This window comes from Vanessa cardui, chromosome 5 (assembly GCF_905220365.1).
Source record: "Vanessa cardui chromosome 5, ilVanCard2.1, whole genome shotgun sequence".
Taxonomy (NCBI): Eukaryota; Metazoa; Arthropoda; class Insecta; order Lepidoptera; family Nymphalidae; genus Vanessa; species Vanessa cardui.
Window position 1 is genome coordinate 12,933,401 of NC_061127.1, and position 19,916 is coordinate 12,953,316.

Here is a 19,916-nt window from a genome sequence, read left to right on the forward strand (position 1 = left end):
TGTTCCAAAACTTCTCCTCAAAGGGAGAGAAGGCCTTTAGCCCAGCAGTGGGAATTTACAGGCTGTTGTTGTTGTTGTTGTTTATTAAGACCTCAAATATTCCAAAAGCACGTGCAAATTTAAACCGAAAATTGCGGATAGCAAGCAAGCAAGCATTACTGAATACATAAGCATTACAATGATACTCTGCAATTAATTAACGCATCATATAACAATATTTGACAAGAAACATAACAAACATACATTTGATGATGAGATGCGATGATGTATTTAGACGTCATCGGGAGAGGAAGCGGAAACGGCTTGCGGCTGGGGCGTCAAACTGTCACATGCACGATGCGAGCTGACAAGTGTGACGGACGAGCCCGCATCCGACGCTTACTTGGAGCCCTGGCGCTGTGCCTCCGCGCTCCCCGGCAGGATTGTAGCACCGCCATTACACCATCAGGTAGAAGATTTAAATTTGAAACCATTTATTATTTATTTAACCTAATATTAACCATAACAATATTAGTTTCAAATATTCCTAATTAATAATAAATGAAACACAACATACATCTGTTGTATAACAGGAGGATGAAGATTGTGAAGTGGAATGTGGATGTAAAGAGTCCGAGTTAGGCCAGCCTGGACCTTGGGGCTCGTGGGGACCTTGTCGTGGAGGCGCCCGATCCCGCACCAGGCAGCTGCTGGTACCGCCGCGACGAGCTTGTAGAACTAGTTCCAGGTAAAAAAAAATCATATAGTACATACATGCAACTCAATCATCAAAAATCATTAACTTTACCTAATTGACTGCAGTTTTAAAACGAAAAGCGTTAAAATTTTCTATTTCTAGCATACCTATATGAATAAGTTATGAGTTGCTTATTTGTATAGTTGTTTAACTTTTCAAGTAAAAAATATAATACTACGATCGATATTATAATCCAAATTCAGACAAAAGGTATTTTGATATGATTATTTTATTAATATTTACAACAACGACTACCAATCACGGCTCATTTCTTATTTTCTTATCAATTTTAAAAATGTGAAAAATCCAAGTACCGTTTCCCTTATTTATAGAGATTATATGAGAATGTCAATTATTCATTCATTTCATCTTAAATCTTCGAAGTATTCATAGTGTACAATAAGATAGGGTCATGCCACACCTAAAGACCAAATTGTATATATAATACCATTGCTTATATACTCGTTCAGATACATAACAATTGAATGGGCAAACTGCACCGGCGACGCCGACGAAATACCCGACCTGCTCGCCGTCGAACCACATGAGGACAAGCCGCGACGCGCCTGGCTCGGCCGCGGTCGAGACGTCTACCACGACGGATATCTCGGTAACTTACGTGTAGTTTATGCTTAGATAATCCCTTTTAGCTATTGCGTGATTGTTGAAAATTTAAAATTTTATTTCAATCAATTTTGAATTATAATTCATTTCATTAATCGGCGGTGATAAAACTTATGAAGGAAACCTGCATGTGATTCTGGTATAATCGTATCCAAAAACCATCTTTCAGCAGTATACTAGAATAAATATCCTCTCCCCAAGAGGAGGATGACTAGCTCACTAATCAGACCAGTTTTACAAGTTTGTTACAAGTTGTTGAAAAGGAAAACTTAAAAATATACTCTCGTTCGTTCAAATTTGATTGCAAACTTACTATAATATGTAATTATTTTTGCCAGAGGGAAGCACTTCTGTATTGGCAGTTGTATGGACGGCAACAATTATCCTTAGTTTGTACGGCGCATTCATGCTGTATCGCGGAATACTCAGGTAATTCAATAGAATCGATAATCTATTTTAAGTGCACATTAAAACCCGAAATACTGCAGCTATTGTGTTGTATATTTCTGTTAATATTTAAGATAGCTACCGTTTAAAATATTATATTATTATCCATGTAACTTCGATTTTCTCACATACTTTGTTTCTGTACAGGTGCATCAGAAGCCGAAGGTTGAAAGCCATTACAAAAGTTTAAACTTGTCTTCGTGACAAAATTATAAAAATGGCTATTCTTTCTCGTGATCACGTGATCTCACTGATTTCAGGCTCTCAACGACAAATTGAATAGTGTCTGTCTGTTTTTGTTACCTATTTATACATTCCACTGTTATTTTGTTTTGTTATTTATTAAATCTTAGAATAGTTTGTTATTTTAATACTGTTTACCATTACCATTTATAATTATTCGATGTTTGACATCTGTTTATTGTTACTGTAAAACATAATTTCGTTTTCCTCTGCGAATAAAACTCAAAATGTAACCGTATCATATCAGAAAATAGTTCTTATCAATACAATTATAATAATCGGCGTAAAGTAATTAACTCTTTTGAAATGTATCAGTGTAACAGCCAGCGATCAGTCTGTCCGCATGAGTGCTTCCATGTTTTTAAAAAGTAAATGAATATGCTAATTTAGACGATTTTTACGACTTTTCCATGCGAAATATAGCGGTGGGGCTTTTCGGATTGACAATATTTCTAGCTCTAGCTACATGTGTAGCTTAGAATCTTTCTTAGCTTAGAGATGGTCAAAAGTAATTCGATGTGTAGAATGACGCTACAGAATAGTGATTACGGATTATTTGTCTACTCAATCATTAAAAATAAACTTGTTCAAATTATTTTCATATAACATTTAAAATAACTATTTCATTATTTCTATTAACGAATTATATTTTGATATGACAATTCTAGTTTTAAGACAATACGTTTCTACGACTAAGAGAAAATTTTGTTTTTTGGTTCCAATTTATTTGTATATTCTTTTTGTAACCTGAAGTACCGGCGATATTGAGATAGGCAGGGCTAAGTAGCGACCAAACAAGACGTGACACATCATATCACATATCAGTGTTAGATATAAATCGTCTTAACTGAAATAGATTGTCATCTACAGTAGAATTATTGTCCACGGTCCATTGCATAAATTAAAATGCTTAAAATGTCATCAACTTAGGGCTTTGGCGCACAAACCTTAAATATATTAATAGATTGTAAGCGCTAATATAACCCATGGTAATTTGGTCATAATCATGTATAACACTTTTTGTAGATTTTTCATATAAGCCCATGTATTGTGTCAAGTATGTATTTATGACGTGAGTGTGTTCTTCGTGCTTTCTTCTTTAGTAATATTTCGGTATTTTCAGTCTTTTTCTATTAGACTTGTTTATTCTTTAAATTCTTTCACCAATTACCTCATCTACGATTACATTCATTATAATATATTGAAATCTATTTACTCTGTGTCTAATATTTTGGATTGTATCGAGAGCATTTATATTTTATGTGCGGCTACCATAATCTTAATCTCGTTCCTTCGTGACAATATAAATTAGAAAAAATTCTATCAATCTTTACATCACATTGCATATTTAGTTTATTTTATCGAATATTTCCTATCCTTTCCTGATATCTTTCATCTATACTTTCGTCTTGAAATGTATTAACCGTATTATAATTATACCATTATATATTGATGTGAAACATGATAGTTAAGGAATCGTGTTAGACAATACAATATTTGATATTTAATAAAATTTGATTGTGTTTTATATAAATAAGTCTTTTATTTACATAAAACCCTTTTATTTCTAAAATGCTTGTTTTGGATTTGTACTGAGACGTCAAAATACAGGGAAATGATATAAAATAAAAAAAGATTGCTTGATGCCTTTATATATATTTCATTCATTTGAATATAATGTATAATAAAATCAATTAAAAACTCTAACCCATGTTATACTGTGATGCATAGCAACTAGACTGTGAGTTGAAAACTGAACATGACTAGACAGGGCCGTCTTAGACGAACCCTAACACACAAGAATAAGGGATCTGCCTAAAACTGTACATGGTATATTCTTCTAAATCTATTTTATTCATTTTATTGGGGTTTATAAATCTAAAAAAGGAAAAAACAAAGAGAAAAGAATAGAAAAAGCAGTTATATAGTTTTATGCGAGCCCCTGTTGGCCATCATAGTATAAATCGTACTGACTATTGAAGACTCTAAACAAACCCTGAATGATCGGCGAATTTGATAACAAATTAAAAAGTATTCAACGATCAGCGTATTAATTATTTTTACTTTCAATGAGGATTTATTCTCTAGATGTCATTTTAAGACTAGCAAGTGTGGATGACTCATATTTCAAATCGGCTAAACCTCTTTTAACTATATCGTTGACTCTTGCTGCTCTGAGTTGTCGTCTATTTTCCATAAGTTCCTTCTCAGCCTCAGCCAAATTTTCAACGTTGTTTAAAAGTACCTGATCAACAACAAATTTAAAAGTATAATTATTCAAATGTGAATACTTAGAAAATTTATATCTGTTATTTTTATTTATTTATTGTCGTCTATAATTTATACCTGATGTATAGAATTAACTAATTGAACTAAAGCCTCCTTGAACTGCAAAAATGCCTCCGTTGCTCTTTGATATCTGAAACATAGATTTTTTCTATAATATTATTATTTTAACAATACATTAAATAAAACCAAGTAAGCAGTGGTCACAATGACTCCACTTTGTCTGTTCAAAGTTAAGCACGCGTTTTTTTAATAAATTTTTTTTATAAACCCCTATACATAAAAAGAAGTAATACAATTATGGCTGAAGTAAGACGACTTGTAATAAAACTAGTTATAACGGATTTGAATCGCGTATATTAATTATTTTTGGCATCCCGACGTTTCGAGCACTTTACAGCGTTCGTGGTCACGGGTAGACTCAGAGTCTATCCGTGACCAGGGATAAGGACATACTTATAGTCATGCATTGTGTCCGTGAAAGCATAATCCAAGGCGAGTCTGAGCGCGCGCGCGGCCCGCGGCGCAGCAGTGGCGACCAGCACGCGCCGCGCGCCGCGCTCCCCGCACCGCGCATGCACGAGCAGCCTGCACGCGTCTGAACAAGCGCGTGTGCGTTCCCACCCGCTCCTACAAACATTTCAAAAACTATCGAATGAGACTATATTAGAGTATATAAGCTTATCATAACAACTTTGATGTTCGCCTAGCTGGACTTGCACTAGTAAACGTTCACAAAAATATTTATTTTTTAATCTGACTTCAACTCGACTCCATGTGAACTCTGACGTAAAGGCCGGATCCGCAATAATTTTTAATATAAATAATATTAATATTGTTCATATTTGTCTTACAGTTCAATATATTTTATCATTAAAATTATACTTATTTTATAAACTTGGCACACCACTGCTGCGCCAGTAACGTATATACCAAGCATTCTGAAAGCCTATTTGGTATATTCTATCAAATCATTGTATATTCTATCGCCAAACAGTAACAGCCAGTATTATTATTTTCCGGCTTTAAGCGTGGCTGCAACAACAGGCACAAGAGATATGATATCTTAGTTCTTAAGTTTAGCGTATTGGTGTAGTACGGATATAGAAAATTAGCTTAAGGTAAAATTCCTTCACCATTATTTAAAAATCTGATAATCATATTATTTTCAAATAATAAAATTCTTACTTTCCCACTGTTGTTAGTTTCCAGGCTGGCAATGCATCATCTAGCAGCTTCAGCGCTGTGTGAGCACTTTCAGCGGCTGCTCGTAACCGAGCACTGACTGAAGCTAGTGCATCGCGAAATGCCATCGCACGCTCGCAAGCAACTTCGAACGTGATTCCTGGACGCTGGCTTTCGCTCCATAAGCAACCTTTTTTATTAAATTTTAATATAATAAAAAATAAACCCAAAATATATTTCTTTTAGTTCCTATTTGTATATATTTAATGTTATTAATTCTTATGTTAATAGTTTTTAACTTGCAATAAGTTATATAAAGGAATCTAAAAATGAGGTATATTATTATTTTAACAACACTGCTAGGCTAAGGCCTCCTCTCACTTTGAGGGGAAGGTTTTGAACATATTCCACCACGCTGTTCTAATGCGGGTTGGTGGAATTCACATGTGGCAGAATTTATATGAAATTAGTCACATGCAAGTTTCCTCATGATGTATTCCTTCACCGCTGAGCCCGAGATGAATTATAAACACAAATAAAGCACATGCATTTTATCCCTAGCACCTACAAACGCCAAAACCTAGACTACCCTAACCCTCATACGCGGGCGAAACAGTTTGGTAAAATAGTAAATGTTTAAAAATAATTAAATAATAACGCAATATTTACTCAACAATTGCTGCAGTTGCGTATACATAGTACGTATACGCGATAATTGCGCTTGCAGTGACCGTTTCTCGCTTTGCAATTCTTTTTCTCGTACTCGAAGCCAAACTAGTTCAAGCTTACGCATTTCCTAAGAAAAATACACATTATTTTAAGTTAACTGAATATTTTAAACAAAAATTTCCTAATTTACAATTAGATACCTTTCTATTAACATTAGCGACAAAATCTTCATTTTCTGACGCTAACATTGGACGTCGGTAAAGATCCAAATTGACAAAGATCTAAAACAGACATTTTAAAATCGTAAATTTATGTCAATTAAAAAAAAAATGTATCTGAACCGAAACATAATACGAAAGTTTACCTGATGCATAGTTTTAGCATAACTTTCTGCATTAGCCACGGGACTAGTTATTTCTTCAAATTCTTTGATTTCCTAAAATACAGGAGAAAAACAGTTATTAAATACTTACAACATATGTAAACCCGGTGTTATATACTTATGTAAAGCTATGACCTGCTGAATGCTTTGTAGTTCTGCCGACACAACCGCAAGCCTTTGAGCTGGATGGAGTTTTTCACTACTTGATATTTCTTGGTCCAATCTCACGAGAGCGATCAGTACAGTCTCTTTGCCAGAGCTATCTTGCCGCGAACTCTGATTACCGAAAACCGTATCAAATGGTTAGTGACAATTAAAATGGTTTTATCTATACTTATGTATATTGCTTTCCCTTATTGCTTATATTGCTTAATAATATTTGCCTTATTTTATAACTACTCGAGTTATAATGTTTGAGTTTTATATGAGTACTTCTAAGAATATCTTAATAATGTACTCACCGCATTAGGCATGATTGTTACATCTACTTGTTGAGAGCTTGCTGTGCAACCCATTCCATCACAACTACTAAGAACTAGGAACTGAGTCAGAATAATACTACATACTTCTATTTCTCATATTTCTAATAAAATGTGTCAAGGATACTATGAAACCGATGGATTTTTGCGCGTAAAATGAAGATAGCCGTGAACGAAAACTAAACAATAAGGGCTTAACACAGAGTGGTACATGACGAGTCCAAAATACAAAAAGGTTCAAATGCTAACGACTTTAATTTAACCCTTAACATCACGTCAACTTCGATTAAGATTTCTTTACAAAATATTTTCGTATATTTATGTTTACTTAAACTATATACTGGTGCGTATTATATTATACATACATTATACAAACACATTATTACAAAAATGTAAACGTAAACTAAGTGGTACATATTATAGTATAGTTCTGTCCCATTCGGAGCTTGTAACATTTATGAATGTGACATAATTAGTCCTAAGCACGAATTTTCAATGTACATCATGCTATTTTATATGGAACATGTACTAAATAATATACGAAAATAAATGAATAGAGTGAATCAACAACAGTACCTAAAATTTTATGACAAGACTGTAGTGTACGATTTATTTAATTTTTTTTCTTTATTTAAGTAAGTATTTTTATCTCAGTCCCATTGTCCTCTTACAATTTGTCTGATCGAATACACTATAAATACAACTTATATCTAAAAATTACATGACCATTAATTAGCTAAATCTTAAATTATCTTTTAGAGAGGCGTATGAGTGCCAGAATGTTGTCGGTTGCAATTTATGTTCTTGATTACAAAAATATTGTAACATTTTGTGATTTTAGAGGACTTACTCTGTAGGATACAGAATGAAGTAAGTACAACGGAATCCTTAGATGAAATAAAATATTTTTTTTATTAAATAATTCATATAAGTATATTTTGTCAAATTAAAAAAAAAGTAAAGAAAATATAACACATTTTCTTAAAACTAAAAAAACGATGAGGTTGCTGGCTACACTATTCCAGCGACCGTCTCAGTGCATCGCCAACCGCGCGCTTGGTATTTATTTATATGGAAATTCTTTAAACCTTACAGTACTAGAATGACCGTCCATTGCGTAACGACTTTAGTAGTTTGTTCGATTTTCGAAGCGTATCTTTAGGATCGGTACGCTACGTACATACAGTTGGTGAAACACCATAACCGGGCTATAATTTAAATAATAATAATACTCTTTCAGTTACACAAATTAAGAAATTAAATGTAACATACTAAATTAAATTTTTAATAAATAATTAAGTTTTTAATAAAAAAATCTAAAAAATAATGATTGAGAAAATAACATGCGTAAATTGGAATTTCTTAAAAAAATCTAATGTCAAGTATTGTCAACGTTGACTTCCCCCTCCCTGCCCCAATTCAATAGAATCCGACTCATCTTGTCACATCGTCTTAAAGTTATTATATTTTTGATTTGCTAAATTATTTTAGTTTATTTTTTGATTTATTTATTATTGTTTGTATATAATCAAGTGCCAGTTGAACGGATAACTGGTAAGTAATCTCCATTCATTGAATATCTTCATAAGTGCCACATGTCGATTTAATCATTTCAAATTCAGTCTTACAATAACGTATCTCATTTAAAATTGATTTCAGAGTACAGAGGAACATTACAACGAGACCTCAGGTCTCGGCCTTCGGCCAAAAACACTATAAAAACTATAAGTATTGGAAAAATCATCCAAAAAGATCTGCCATACCCAAGCTAAATTAATATATTTCATAATTTTTTATTTTCTTTTGTAATAATGTCTCAGTGGAATAATTCTTATTCTTATAACCAGTATCAAGCACCTAATAATTGGAACAACGATTATAATAGCCAATATCAAGCTTATTATCCTAATCCAAATAGGCAATACGACCCCAGTAATCAATATGTTAGTTTTGATGAATTTTTATCTCAAATGCAAATTTCAAATCCACCTCCTACGAATCCTGCTACCTACAATAACATGCAATATCAAAACTATCCAAATGCTCAATATAACAACATACCCAATTATCAAAATGGTACTACACCTCAAAGCTCCCAAGCAGATTATGCATATGGAACGAACACTGCCAATTTCCCTAATAATGAGGAACCTTATCAACCAAACATGCATAATCAGTACAACCCGGTGACCTCAGATAAAAATAATTACTCAAATGAAGTGGTTTTTAAATCAAAGCTAACACCAACTGCTACTGAATTTGTGCCTAAAAGTTCCAAATCAAAATCACCAAGCAGTCCTCACAATGAGTCTTCACAAGAAGCAAGTTCGTCAAGTGGGGCAGTAAATAAATCATCTAGTAATTATTCAAAACCATCTAGTTCCACAAATTGGCGAGAAAAACCACATGGTTCTCAACAAAGTGGTGCCTCATCTAGCAATGAAACAACAAGTCAAATGCAGAAATTTTCAAAACATCAAGACTCAAATAGAAATCATAAAGGGGATTCTAAAATTCGTAATCAAGACTGTTATAATAGCCACTCGGAGTCTTCAGAACAAAACTCTACCAAAATGCATAAAGACTCATTAAACCGTCCCAGTGAATTAAACAATCGAAACCGAAAATCCAAAAATCGTGCCACTAATAGTAATCAAATACAAGATACTAACTACCGTAACCATGATTTTAATCATCAAGACTCTAACAATCATAGAATAAACAATCGAAACAGTGATTTGAACAGCTTTAATCATGAGACAAATGCATATGATGATGTAAGCATGCATAATGAAGGGGGCCAATCAAAATCCAACCCAAAGACTAAGAATAAAGAGTCTGATGTAGGTCGAACTTTTTACAACAGTACTATGCCTAAAGAAAGTCAAGATGTTAGGAACGGTAGAAGTGAAGGTCCAAGAAATCGTAAATGGGCTGGCAGTCAGCGTATAAGAGCTACAGAACGTAATAGTACTGAAGATGAACAATATGCAAATTCATATGGATATTATAGGGAAGAAAAAGTGAAGGAAAATGTGCCCAGTCCAATGCGAGGAAAAAAGGCTTTCACAAATATAGGAGGTATTTATTCAATCATTATTTTTCAACTTGAACACTTGAATAAATGACTGATTGTATATCTGTATTAATGATCACATTTTACATATTTCAGCAAATACAGAAATGACACAGCGGGAACGTCTAAGTGAGCAATTAGATAAAGGTACCCTTGAATGTCTGGTGTGTTGTGAAAGAGTGAAACAGACTGACTCTGTTTGGTATTGCAGTAACTGCTACCATGTTTTACACCTCCGCTGTATAAGGAAGTGGGCCATGAGCAGTTTAGTTGGTAAGTTGATAATATAGCTGATCAATATGTTTTTTTTATATTACTATTAAAAAAAAACACATAATATTGAGTATGTGATGAGTCAATATTATCTTAGATTCTATGAAGAGATAAAGATAACTTTTTAATACTATTTTAAATAAATATATAATAATAGTGTTAGTAATTTGTATGTTGGTATTGATTAAATAGGAAGTGGATATGATGAAAATCTGCTCTTATTGTAAAGTATGGTCGAGGATTGCATTTATCAACTTATTATTCATCTCTTCATATCTTCCATTATTTTGCAGAAGGCAAATGGCGTTGTCCAGCTTGCCAAAACACAAGCCAAGACATACCAACTGAATATAGATGTATGTGTGGGGCTGTGCGTAACCCAGAATATCAGAGGGGCTCAAGTGGGGCTCACACTTGTGGCAAATCCTGTAAGCGGCCCAGAAACTGTCCACATCCATGTACATTGCTTTGTCACCCTGGACCTTGCCCACCTTGTCAAGCTACTATTAAAAAGTAAGTTATAAACTGTGTTAATACAATAATTATTTGGATTTTTTTAATTCTAAATTATTTATAGAAATATGAATTTAAATGTCCATAATATAAATAGGATATTCACATTCCGTATAAAATAATTACATTTCATTTTAAAATTTATATTTTTTTTAATGTAAATATGTTAATACAGAGAATGCGGCTGCGGTACCGAAACTCGCTCAATACTCTGCAGCAGCAAGTTGCCGCAAGTTTGCGGTCGACAGTGTAATCGTAAACTCGAGTGTGGGGTACACTCATGCACAAAAGACTGCCATGAGGGTCCCTGTGACGCATGTGAAGAAATTGTCACCCAAGGTAAATTAATGTTATAACATACTACTAAATAATTCCGGTTGTAATATATGAATATTTAAAAAGTACTTTCACACTCTGATCTGAGATGAATTATTTTATATAAAAAAATTCATTTTTATCCATTAGGCTAGAAATCCAAGATTTTCTGTTATAGTAACTGAAGTGTGTTGGGTCATTTACAAAAAAAGAACATACTTATATATAAATTATTTAGAAAGACTATTTAATAACAAAATATTGTTTTAAATATGAGCATACATTCAAAGACAATAGTCACCTCTGTTGCAAAACATTTGGTCTAGTGACATATGTTAACGACTATATCATGAAAAAGATATAAAAATTTGGTCTACTAAACTCTAATCTAATTTTAAATTTTTTTATTATGTGTTATTTATTATAGGTTATATATATTTTATTTTAAAATGTAAAAAAATAAAATGTCAGTGTGGGCCGCGTCTCCCAAGAAGACGACAAGAATGAAATCCAGCGAAGATCCGCTGATGTTTAGTATAAAATATAAAACGCCAAAATGTTTAAAATAAAATATAAAAAAGGCACGGGCATCTGCGAGTCCGTGGATGTTGGGAAATAATTAATAAAAAAACCTTGGGAACTAAGTTGTTATGTCCCAATTTTAAATTAACAACAAATTTAAAAATGATCACTTTCAGTGTGCCACTGCCCCGCGGCGAAGTCTCGCTCCGTGCCGTGCACGGCGGAGTCGGGCGCGTGCGGCACGTGGTCGTGCGCGGCGCCGTGCGGGCGCGTGCTGGCGTGCGGCGCGCACGTGTGTCGCGCGCCGTGCCACGCAGCGCCCTGCCCGCCATGCCCGCTGCGCCCCGAAAACGTGCCCGCCTGTCCCTGCGGCAACACCAGGTGACGACGCTCAGCTCTCATTAATCTGTTTCTAAAACACCTGCACAGAAGACAAAGACAACTCAAATTTCTTTCACTAACATTGGTCAAACACAAAAAATAAATATAATATACAATTGTACTGTTATTTCAGAATAAGCAAGGACCAGCGTAAATCTTGTACAGACCCAATACCGCTTTGTGGTAATATCTGCGCGAAGCCCCTACCCTGTGGTCCTTCTGGAGATAAACATTTCTGCAAAGAGTGTTGTCATGAAGGTAAATAACTGATTACTTAGTAAACTGTAACTAACTAAAATCAAGAATAAAATTACACAAAAAAAGTTACAACATGTAAAACCTTTTTCTTCTTGTTTTTTTGAACAGAATGAATGATAAATATTGGTCTAGCAATTTAATAAATATTAGCTATATGTATAATACATTACAGCATTGTATTCCAACAGTTTTTCTAATAAATATTGTCAAACATTTTCAATAAATCATTCAATAAATTGTATGTGTATAAGTAGTGTAATAATCACACTTACTCAGGTAATTGTCGCGTATGTCCCGACACCACGCTACTGCAGTGTCGCTGCGGACACTCCAGCCGCGAAGTCCCCTGCGCGGATCTGCCACAGATGCTTAACAATGTATTGTGCCAGAGGAAGTGTAATAAGGTAAAAATAATAATAATTCTAGTAATCTATTGAATATTATATCGAATGTGAGGTAATATAGCTCTGAAACCGTCTATAGAGCAAATTATCCCAATATAAGAGGTTGTCCATTAATCACGTGAGGCTTGAAAGGGGGGGGGAGGTGTTTGATAAAAATCACGAAAATAACACAAGGGGGAGGAGGGGTGTAGTAAGATATCTCGTGTATTTATTTTTTCGTCTAATGCGCGATTTTGAAACAAATATGGTCCTTAATTTCAGAATAAAATAAGATTATAGTTTATACCTGTATTTAAATTAAGATAATATTCAGAAAATTTTAAGATTCGTTGTAGGTACTAAAAATAGACGTGATGTTGAGAAGGGGGAGGGGGGGTGGCCTTAAACCTCACTACGTATCACCAATGGGGGAGGGGGGTTAAAAAATGCTAACAAAAGATCACGTGATTAATGGACAACCCCTAAGTTGTTAATCGAATGGTCTGTACAGAAGCTGTCGTGCGGGCGGCACCGCTGTCGCACGGCGTGTTGCGACGCTCAGTCGCACCGCTGCGCCGTGGTGTGCGGCCGCACGCTGTCCTGCCAGCTGCACCGCTGCGAGGAGTTCTGCCACACCGGACATTGCGCGCCCTGTCCTAGAGTCAGTGAGTACAGTACACCATAGCTACCGTCATCTTTGTGATTTTCGATTGATACTCCCGGATAAAAAGGACATTTGCGAACCCTTTTTTTTTTCAATATTTACAATAAAGTGATCTAGAGTTTATACAGAGACATAAAAGAGAGACTAAAAAAGTATAAAATCTGTCAAGAAGTTTTTTTTTAGTTTTATACTTGGTGGTAGGGCTTTGTGCAAGCCCGTCTGGGTAGGTACCACCCACTCATCAGTTATTCTACCGCCAAATAACAGTACTCACTATTGTTGTGTTCCGCTCTGAAGGGTGAGTGAGCCAGTGTAACTACAGGAACAAGGGACATAACATCTTAATTCCCAAAGTTGGTGGCACATTGACGATTTAAGGAATAGTTAATATTTTTTACAGCGTCATTGCCTATGGTGGTGGATGGTGACCACCTACCATCAGGTGGCCCATATGCTCGTCCGCCAACCTATACAATAAAAAAAATACATTTCTATATATAACATATTTCATACAGATTTCACTTTGAAAATTCATTTTCAATGGTTATTTATAAAAGCTTAATTATACCCTTGAGGTTATACATGCCTAGGATGCAATAAATAATGTTAAAGATATTAAATAATGAATTGTGTCAGGTTTCGAGGAGCTGCGCTGCGAGTGCGGCGCGGAGGTGGTGCTGCCGCCCGTGCGCTGCGGCACCAAGCCGCCCGCCTGCAGCGCGCCGTGCCGCCGCGCGCGCGCATGCGCACACCCGCCGCACCACTCGTGCCACTCGGGCGACTGCCCGCCCTGCGTCGTGCTCACCACAAAGATGTGCTACGGGAAGCACGAGGTGACTGGCTAAATATGATTATATCATAAGTTTATTGATTGTTAAATGTAATATTCTACGCTTTAACTCGATCTGAATTAAATTCATCATGATTTAATGATATTTTGTATTTGTATTTTAAATGTTGAAAAAGAGTAACTACTGAGTTTCTTGCCAGTTCTTCTCGGTAGAATCCACTTTCCGAAACAGTGGTAGCTTCACTTAATTGTTAAATGACGATTCAAAAGTGCTTGGAAAAGCCCACTTGAATAAAGTATACTTTGATTGAATTAAGAAGATTGTAAGATTCTATTAATCGTCTGACTTTAATAGCATACTACACTTATATATCTTGGCACATTAAGTGTAATAGAGGGTTTTTTTGATTACCGTAATAAATGATCGCTATAAAATTTTATATTCGTCATTAGGAACGTAAAACCATCCCATGTTCACAAGAAGAATTTTCGTGCGGTCTACCCTGCGGCAAGCCCCTACCTTGTGGAAAACATACATGCATAAAAACGTGCCACAAGGGTCCCTGCGACACCGGAAAGTAAGCATTTGCTATATTTAAACAATTTTATTATTAACACAGTGATTAGCAAGTGCAATTGATATAAAGCGTTAGATTCCATAGCGACACAATGTTTGTATCATACACCAAGAAGAAGTTTGTTGAGCTTTGATGGCCCAGTGGTTAGAACGCCTGCGTCTTAACCGATGATTGTGGGTTCAAATCCAGGCAAGCACCACTATATATGTATGTGCTTAATTTGTGTTTATAATTTATCTCGTGCTTGACGGTGAAGGAAAACATCGTGAGGAAACCTGCATGTATCTAATTTCTTCTAAATTCTGCCACTTGTGCATTCCACCAATCCGCATTAGAACAGCGTGGTGGAATATATTCCAAACCCTCTCCTTAATGGAAGTGGAGGCCTTATCCCAGCAGTGGGAAATTTACAGGCTGTTACTTTACTTTTTACTTTATTTTACACCAAGAAGGCTATTTTCAGATGCGCCTAAATAGCTCATTCATGCTTGTAATGCTTTCTAAACCAAATATACATACTAGATGCACTCAAGCGTGCACGGAGAAGCGTCCGAGTTGCGGGCACCCGTGCGCGGCGGCGTGCCACTCGGGCGGCGGCGGCGCGTGTCCCAGCGGCGCGCCGTGCAAGCGCCCCGTGTGCGCCACGTGCCCGTGCGGCCGACGCAAGGCGGAGCGCACCTGCTGCGACAACGCCAGAGATTATGCCAAGTGAGTTTATATTCACTGTTCCTGTCTGTCGCATCACATATTCGGATAACGAACCTTTGTTAGAAATGTTTACAATCTATCCCAACCTAAAAAGGAATAAAGATAAACAACCGTAGAAAACGTATTTTTTCCAAAATCCATAGATTAATATTCATTTTAAATATTCAAGCTCTGTCTGTTTATTTGGCTTATATCCTCTTGTGACTGGTATATATTTCTGGTTTCTATTATATCTTCTAAGACAAGACTGAATGTGGGCTGATCGCTAGAAATACCTGCGACAAACAGCTTAATAATATTAAGTATATTGTTAAATTTCATTTAATTAATATGTTTTTTTTTAAGGATGGTGAGCACTTTGGCAGCGTCGAAAATGCAAGAAGGTGGTACCGTCGATTTAACTGAAGTACAACGTCCTAGTGCGATGCTAAAAACGTGAGTAATTTCTCCATAATAACAAAAAAAAGACGGTTTCTCTACTTCTGGCATACTTCTGTTCTGTGAGCCGGCTACTTTTGACATAATAAAAAAAATATTTATTCTAATATATCCTGTTTAGACTTGAATGCGACGAGGAGTGCTTTGTGGAAGCGCGCAGTCGCCGCCTAGCGTTGGCGCTGCAGCTCCGCAACCCGGACGTGTCGGCCAAGCTCGCGCCGCGCTACAGCGAGCACGTGCGCTCCACGGCCGCACGCGAGCCCGCCTTCGCACAGCTCGTGCACGAGCGACTCACTGACCTCGTGCAACTCGCCAAGAAGGTATAGTACGACACAAATTAGATGTAGCATCGGAAAATGCAATGGAATGAAAATAAAACCGATTACTGCCGATTTACACAACCAAAAGAAATAGCTCCCTCTCGCGCCATTCGACGCTATTCGTCGCTATAGATTCACGCGTCAGAGAAAGCAAGTGCATGTAAATCGACGCGTCAAATTGACGAATATATTAGGTCATATGATATTAGAAGTTATTACGTTTGTGTAAAGATCTAATTCGCATGAGAAATAAATATTGATAATTTGGGATAGCGCACTTAATTCGGATGCGATCGTTTTTACGAATTTTGCCGATGCGACATCTAAGTTGTGTCGTACTATAAACTGGTCGCAAAGTACTTGTAAAAAAAACAAATACCTCAAAAAAGTTCAAATTAATATTATATATAATCCATCAAGAGTGCCTTAGACGTTATTATAGCCGCTATGTGGAGCATTAGCTCCACTAAGCTGATAGGGTGGAAATAACTATTAAGTGCTTAGTTAGTTGATACTTTGATGTAATAAAATAACTAATCGTTTCTCCTGCAGTCAAAACAGAAGACTCGGGCCCATTCATTCCCATCTATGAATAGACAGAAGCGTCAGTTCATTCACGAGCTGTGTGAACACTTTGGCTGTGAGAGCGTCGCGTATGACGCAGAGCCCAACAGAAACGTTGTTGCTACAGCAGATAAGGAAAAGGTTAATACTTTTTTAAACACATATATGTAATGTTAAATGTATATAAAAAGCACCTAATAGGCAATTTGACAATGCGAAAAATAAATTGTGAATTATTGTAGTCAGTGTATATTATGAGTTTTAAAATGATTATTTACTAACGAAAGTTGAAAATAATACTTAATTTATTCAAAAATCCATAAATAAAAATGCAAATTTTTAAACGTTTGTCACGTGACACAAAACGCTTCTGATTGGCCGGGCTTATGATGAAGTCACTTTCTTTTAAACATTGCTTTTCTACGCTATGTACCACAGATTAAAATACAATTGCAGCGCCATTTGCAGCGCCATATTGTCCAAGTAGCGTTTTTGCGCGCTATTTAAATATAGAAATTGAATATGATATTTTTCGGCAAATATGTACTAGAAATAAAAAAACATAATTACTGGGTTCTTTAACTTCTACTAAATAATACAAAATGAATTTTAAAAACCAGTCAAATAGCCGATTGTTCGTGGAATATTTTTTTGAACGATTCGTGAAATGCAAAAGTATTAATCCGCAAGGAGGTCTTATTAAGTGGTTACCCTGTACTGTACTTTCAGTCGTGGCTGCCGGCGATGAGCGTATTGGAGGTGCTGGCGCGCGAGGCGGGCAAGCGCCGCGTGCCGGGGCCCGTGCTGCGCGCGCCCGCGCACGCGCCCGCCGCGCCCGCGCCGCCCTCAACGAACGCCAACGCCTCTGCCGCCTCCAAGTAAGACTTGAATGCATTGCGGTATTGTAGTAAATAGTATTTCTTAATAACGCATATCGCTGCTCGTTCCTCTTTGGCAAGGAATATTATAAATAATGTTGGTCCGCTTGAATTATAGAATAATAATAATTATTATTATTCTATATATTGAACTAAACATTTACATCAACAACAACAGCCTGTAAATTCCCACTGCTGGGCTAAAGGCCTCCTCTCCCTTTGAGGAGGTTTGGAACATATTCCACCACGCTGTTCCAATGTTGGTGGAACATTTACATATATGTAAAAAATCAAATAGGTGCAACTAAATTTTTATGATCAAGGATAAAAGTTTTTATTTAAAAAACATGGCTTATTAGACAATACATAATTCCAACCTGTGTCATTCTTTATCTTTATATAAAATAATTTGTCAGATCATCCGGCGGCTGGGCGACGCTGACGTCAACGAACGCGTGGGCGGCTCGCAGCCAACCCAAGCAGGCGCCCAAGATTGACTACTTCGACAACCCGCCCGACAACTGAACGATTAGCTCAATTCAGGCCAGATGAGTGCTTCAGTCGCCGATGTATATCATGTGAAATGTTTTATATTTCTCAATTATTTTCATGCATGCATTGCATGTATGCAGCAAAAATATGTTCATAATTAAACTACTTGGTCATTTTCAATGATATTTTTTATGTGTAAAGTGTGAGCAAAAAAAAAATAAAGTCCATTCCATTCCAAGCGGCCAAAGAAAATTCAATTTGTGGGATCATTAGTTGACATTTTGGCCAAATTCTTGCGATTGTCTTACGTACGGGATTGGTATCGCTTGTATAGCGTCGCGCATCGACCAATGGGGTGCAGGTATTTTATTTCCTTGTAATTAAACCAATGAAATGGACCATAGTTTAACTATGATACGTCGATATTACATAATTATAAAACTCTGCCGGATATCCTTTTGTATGTTTTAACATAAAATACTTAAAAAATATTACTTAAATTTTTTTTGTTAAATTAACAGGAATATCAATTACAAATTAAATATTTGTATATTGACTATATGTTTGAATTTAACTAATTATTGACAAGTATGGAGGCACTCGTCTGCGCCTATTTTTTATAAGAAACTTACAAGTGATCTCTTCATAGAAAAAAAATAATTAAAAAAGGTAGAAATTGAAGTCATAAAATAATACAATAACTATAGAATGCTTTTGTTATATTAACTGTTCAACGAATATCACCATAGACAAATATAAATGCTGCCTTATATGTTATAATGAGATTTTCAAACATTATTAATATTATATTTAATGTTATACAGAGCAAGTATTCTGTTTGAGATCACAAGTAAGAATTAGTAGAGTCAATTTTATATATTATTCTTATTATAATAAAATATACATGCATAGAATATGTGTGGGTTATGTGTTCTTTGGTGATTAATCGAAACCACTTATATATAAGAAAATATTAGGTAAACTTCACTTAAGAACATATAAAGGACTTTTCGTTTCATATCAAAAATATGTCATTCCTATTTTTTTTATAATAATTGGCCTAATTTAGTTTCATTTTTACTTTTCTTATCTTTTAGTTTTTTTTTTTTGACTTCAATGAAACATTTTTTGCTAAATTATAAACTAATGTCAATGTTTAACACAAATGCTAGTTCAAATAAATTAATCTTATGTGTTCAGCACAAATATAGTTAATATTGTATGGATATTAGATAATAAATATAATCGTTTTATATAATATAATAAGAAAGCTTAGCACTTCATAAGTGTTCGATGTTAATTGTGAATAAAACAAAACGGTTTTTCATTGTTTTAAATTGTTTCACTTTTGCTAAAAAATTACATTATTTGGGGGCTATCATGTTTTTGCAAAAAAATTTTAAATCAACTTCACCTAAATATCTGGTCTGTAATTTTAATAAATTCTAAATGTAATCTAAGCATTAAGTATTTATTCAAAGTGGTTCTTGACAAAAATTGAGATTTAAAACAGCTTTTATAGTATTATATTCCATGTTAAATAATACTTCTCATCAGAGATTATTGCTCTCAAATTTATAACTCTTATGAATCATGTAATACTTGATGATTACATTTAGAGATTAAAATTATATGTTAAACCATACATCAACCATATGTCAAACCATTTACATATTATATTTTTAAATAGCACGGCCAATTGTGCTGATTTA

General features: G+C 35.2%; 3 protein-coding genes across 3 annotated transcripts in view; 2 read left to right on the top strand and 1 right to left on the bottom strand.

The window, feature by feature from the left end:
- LOC124544559 (thrombospondin type-1 domain-containing protein 7A-like) overlaps positions 1-3,581 on the top strand; it is a 93,922-nt gene extending 90,341 nt beyond the window's left edge. Inside the window, exons 25-29 of the mRNA XM_047123159.1 lie at positions 275-448; positions 573-727; positions 1,207-1,346; positions 1,699-1,789; positions 1,955-3,581. Of these exons, the coding sequence (XP_046979115.1) occupies positions 275-448; positions 573-727; positions 1,207-1,346; positions 1,699-1,789; positions 1,955-1,997 (603 nt within the window). The 3' untranslated portion in view covers positions 1,998-3,581. The remainder of the gene's footprint in view (positions 1-274; positions 449-572; positions 728-1,206; positions 1,347-1,698; positions 1,790-1,954) is intronic.
- A 102-nt stretch (positions 3,582-3,683) lies between these two features.
- LOC124529880 lies at positions 3,684-7,888 on the bottom strand. The gene is made up of 9 exons (XM_047103813.1): positions 7,034-7,888; positions 6,708-6,848; positions 6,555-6,626; positions 6,391-6,471; positions 6,191-6,317; positions 5,525-5,711; positions 4,793-4,966; positions 4,397-4,469; positions 3,684-4,295 (listed from the first exon to the last, which is right to left on the bottom strand). The coding sequence occupies exons 1-9, from the start codon at positions 7,085-7,087 to the stop codon at positions 4,128-4,130; spliced, it is 1,077 nt and encodes a 358-aa protein (XP_046959769.1). The 5' UTR covers positions 7,088-7,888; the 3' UTR covers positions 3,684-4,127.
- Positions 7,889-8,404: 516 nt separating this feature from the next.
- LOC124529666 (protein shuttle craft) lies at positions 8,405-18,343 on the top strand. The gene is made up of 17 exons (XM_047103505.1): positions 8,405-8,605; positions 8,711-10,132; positions 10,224-10,400; positions 10,694-10,913; positions 11,089-11,252; positions 11,927-12,131; positions 12,265-12,389; positions 12,666-12,793; positions 13,284-13,437; positions 14,073-14,269; positions 14,680-14,804; positions 15,327-15,512; positions 15,858-15,947; positions 16,072-16,270; positions 16,823-16,975; positions 17,564-17,712; positions 18,129-18,343. Exons 2-17 carry the CDS (start codon positions 8,863-8,865, stop codon positions 18,235-18,237), a joined length of 3,651 nt encoding a protein of 1,216 aa, XP_046959461.1. The 5' UTR covers positions 8,405-8,605; positions 8,711-8,862; the 3' UTR covers positions 18,238-18,343.
- The last annotated feature ends 1,573 nt before the right edge of the window (positions 18,344-19,916 follow it).

Coding starts and splice junctions, on each gene's coding strand:
- LOC124529880 (XM_047103813.1), bottom strand. CDS start 7,087: ATGGGTTGCACAGCAAGCTCTCAACAAGTAGATGTAACAATCATGCCT. Junction 6,318..6,390: donor TCGCTAATGTTAATAGAAAG/GTATCTAATTGT, acceptor TATTTTTCTTAG/GAAATGCGTAAGCTTGAACT. Junction 4,296..4,396: donor TAGTTAATTCTATACATCAG/GTATAAATTATA, acceptor GTTGTTGATCAG/GTACTTTTAAACAACGTTGA.
- LOC124529666 (XM_047103505.1), top strand. CDS start 8,863: ATGTCTCAGTGGAATAATTCTTATTCTTATAACCAGTATCAAGCACCT. Junction 15,948..16,071: donor CCTAGTGCGATGCTAAAAAC/GTGAGTAATTTC, acceptor TATCCTGTTTAG/ACTTGAATGCGACGAGGAGT. Junction 16,976..17,563: donor CTACAGCAGATAAGGAAAAG/GTTAATACTTTT, acceptor CTGTACTTTCAG/TCGTGGCTGCCGGCGATGAG.